The sequence below is a fragment of the Montipora capricornis genome, chromosome 14 (genome assembly GCF_036669925.1).
Source record: "Montipora capricornis isolate CH-2021 chromosome 14, ASM3666992v2, whole genome shotgun sequence".
Classification (NCBI taxonomy): Eukaryota; Metazoa; Cnidaria; class Anthozoa; order Scleractinia; family Acroporidae; genus Montipora; species Montipora capricornis.
The window spans coordinates 44,246,005-44,248,504 of record NC_090896.1 but is presented as its reverse complement, the minus strand read 5'-3'; the positions used below and the strand labels follow the sequence as shown (position 1 = coordinate 44,248,504).

General features: G+C 41.0%; 2 protein-coding genes across 2 annotated transcripts in view; both read right to left on the bottom strand.

Annotated features, from left to right (window-relative positions):
- Positions 1-2,500, bottom strand: part of LOC138033752 (androgen-induced gene 1 protein-like) — a 17,052-nt gene that overhangs the window by 2,659 nt on the left and 11,893 nt on the right. The window lies entirely within an intron of this gene.
- Positions 1,582-2,500, bottom strand: part of LOC138033751 (adrenocorticotropic hormone receptor-like) — a 2,040-nt gene continuing 1,121 nt past the window's right edge. The window contains exon 1 of the mRNA XM_068881556.1: positions 1,582-2,500. This exon is cut by the window's right edge and continues 1,121 nt beyond it. Within this exon, the coding sequence (XP_068737657.1) occupies positions 2,306-2,500 (195 nt within the window). The 3' untranslated portion in view covers positions 1,582-2,305.

The following is a 2,500-nucleotide window of genomic DNA, read 5'->3' as shown; positions in this document are numbered from 1 at the left end:
TCTGTATATGCTATGTATTTTGGCTGTAAATGTAATGTCTCGAAAATATTAGCTCTTGTAGTCATTCTGAAATTCGAGATGAAATAAAGTCTATGCATGCATGGATGTACGTTATCTTTAGCAGGGCGCGTGCGCACACTTTGTAATCTGCGACCTTCATTGCTTACCACATGTTAGATAAAATGACTTTTGCCTTGTATATTTAAGTCATCGAATTCTTACGTTAAATTGACAAGGGCGGTTTGGAGCTGTGAGTAGCCGTAGGATTTGTCTTATATGGTTTAGGGGCCGACATATCTCTCCCTCAATGCCGTACCGGGAGGCGAGGTCGGTAGCAGAAAGCAGCGAAGGGCCAACTGCGTCCAAAAGTGATCGCACGGGCCGAAATCCCGGGATGACTCGTTTGGTACGACGTTCCAGCGCCGGGTCTGGAGGTACTGCGTTTTTCTCTCTTGTTTAAACATTCCGTCAGCGCATGCGTAAATGGTCTGCTCTGTTGTAAACATGGCGGTTCACGAGTGAAGTTGTCTCTCTGGCCTTTCTGTGGACGAATTCCAGGACCTACCGATAGAATTTGGGCAAGTTTTGAAAGCTAAAAACTTCAATCCATGCGGTATTTTGCTGGTAGGACTGGGTGGCCCGACACTTAAGAATAAAACTATGAAATGGGAATCGGGAGTCTTGCCTTGTCATGGAATGGCAGAAGTACCCAGAATTCTTTTTGGCCATGAGCGAGGCAACTTAAGAAGCACGAGACTGGCCCTCATGGAATGGCTGAAGCGCGGCCAGAGGAAATGATTTCTAGCCAGATACTCAGGAGTAGGCCTGGTATGTGCTGTTAACTTAGATTTTGGTTTTATCATAGAAAATTCCTGACAAAGTTTTGCTTTCATTTCGCTGTAATCCTCGTGTCAAGGAAACGGTATAATGTAAATAAGGGAATAACGAGTGTTCTATTTGCAGATGACCTGTTCTCTTACTACTAAAGTCAAACTCTGCATCTTTATGCAATAAGCGCATTCAAAATTTCCGCATCCGTAAATGTTCTGGCTTCAGGCAAACGTATTTAATTGGTGTGAATGGGGTATTAGACGAATGATAAATACTTCTATCGTAGGGAAATAAATGGAAAGTCACTTTATTAGAAATGTTAGGTAAGTCCTTAATGTATACGTATGACAAAAACAACCTTGGTCCAAGAACGGAAGCTTGAGGAACAACAGAAAATTAACATGCTGGTTTTTACCAGGAATTGACATTTCAGTTGATTGTGCAAGGATAAATGTAACGTAAGAACCGTGCGTGTCTGGTCGTTTCGAGACAGAGGTACGAGATGGTTTCATGCAGGCTGGGAGGCCTAAATGCTCTGTTGTGAACATGGCGGTTCACGAGTGAAGTTGTCTCTCCGGCTTTTCCGTGGACGAATTCCAGGACCTACTGATACAATTTGGGCAAGTTTTGAAAGCTAAAAATTTCAATCGATGATGTACTTTGCTGCCCGACATTTATAAAAAATATATGAAATGAGAATCGGGGCTTTTCCCTTGTCCTTGTTCTGTTACCACAAAAGACATACTCGACATCTCTATGCACTAAGCGCATACACAATTTCCTTATATCACTGTATAAAAATCAGGAAAATTAAGTTTTCTCTCCGGTCTTCTTTTCATGATTTTCGACTATATTACATTCTGTCCCTCAATAAAGCTAGAGCAAGCAGTTATAATCTTAGTTTTTTTTCTTACTTATCAGCTAAGTTGTGGCATGAGCTACCTGATTTTATCCGAACCACTGATTTTACAGATCCACGGGCGCATTTTGTACAGCGGCTTTTCTTTTTAAGTAATGTATCTTTAACTATTGTATATTTAGTTATGTATCCGTATATTTTATGTATTTTAGCTTTAAATGTAATGTCTCGGAGATATTCGCCTTATTAGCTACTCTGAAAGTCGAGATGAAATAATGTGTACGTATGTACCGTACGTGAGAAGAATATTTGTAGTCGTCTAGTAAGGAGTAGCCCTGATGTGTGCTGCTAACGCGGTTTTTCGTGCTTTCTTGTCAAACAAGCGGTATGGTGTGGTGGAAATCGAGGCTCGTCGTGGGGAATTGAGACTGTGACAAGTATCATACTAATCAGTGGGTGCTATGATGTGGTATCGGTGTTTTCGACACGTGTATCCGATGTTGGTATGTAAAGGGTTGAACGTTGCAACCCGTAGTGGATTTAGTTTTGAATTGTAAGAAAGCCTTCGAATGTCCAACTTTTCAAGCCAGTTTTTGGATCATATGAAATCGTATATTACAATTTTGTGTCGTAATGGTGTTCAAGTTCCTTAAAAGAGATTTCGTTTGATCTACCAGAAACATTACTTGTACTTTCTGTCCGCAATCTCTGATCCTTCTGCACTTCTTTATGATCTGTTTTATCAGCCTGAACATCAAGGTCATCTGTGGTCATATTAACAAGGCCTGAAGCCAGAGCATCGGGCAAATT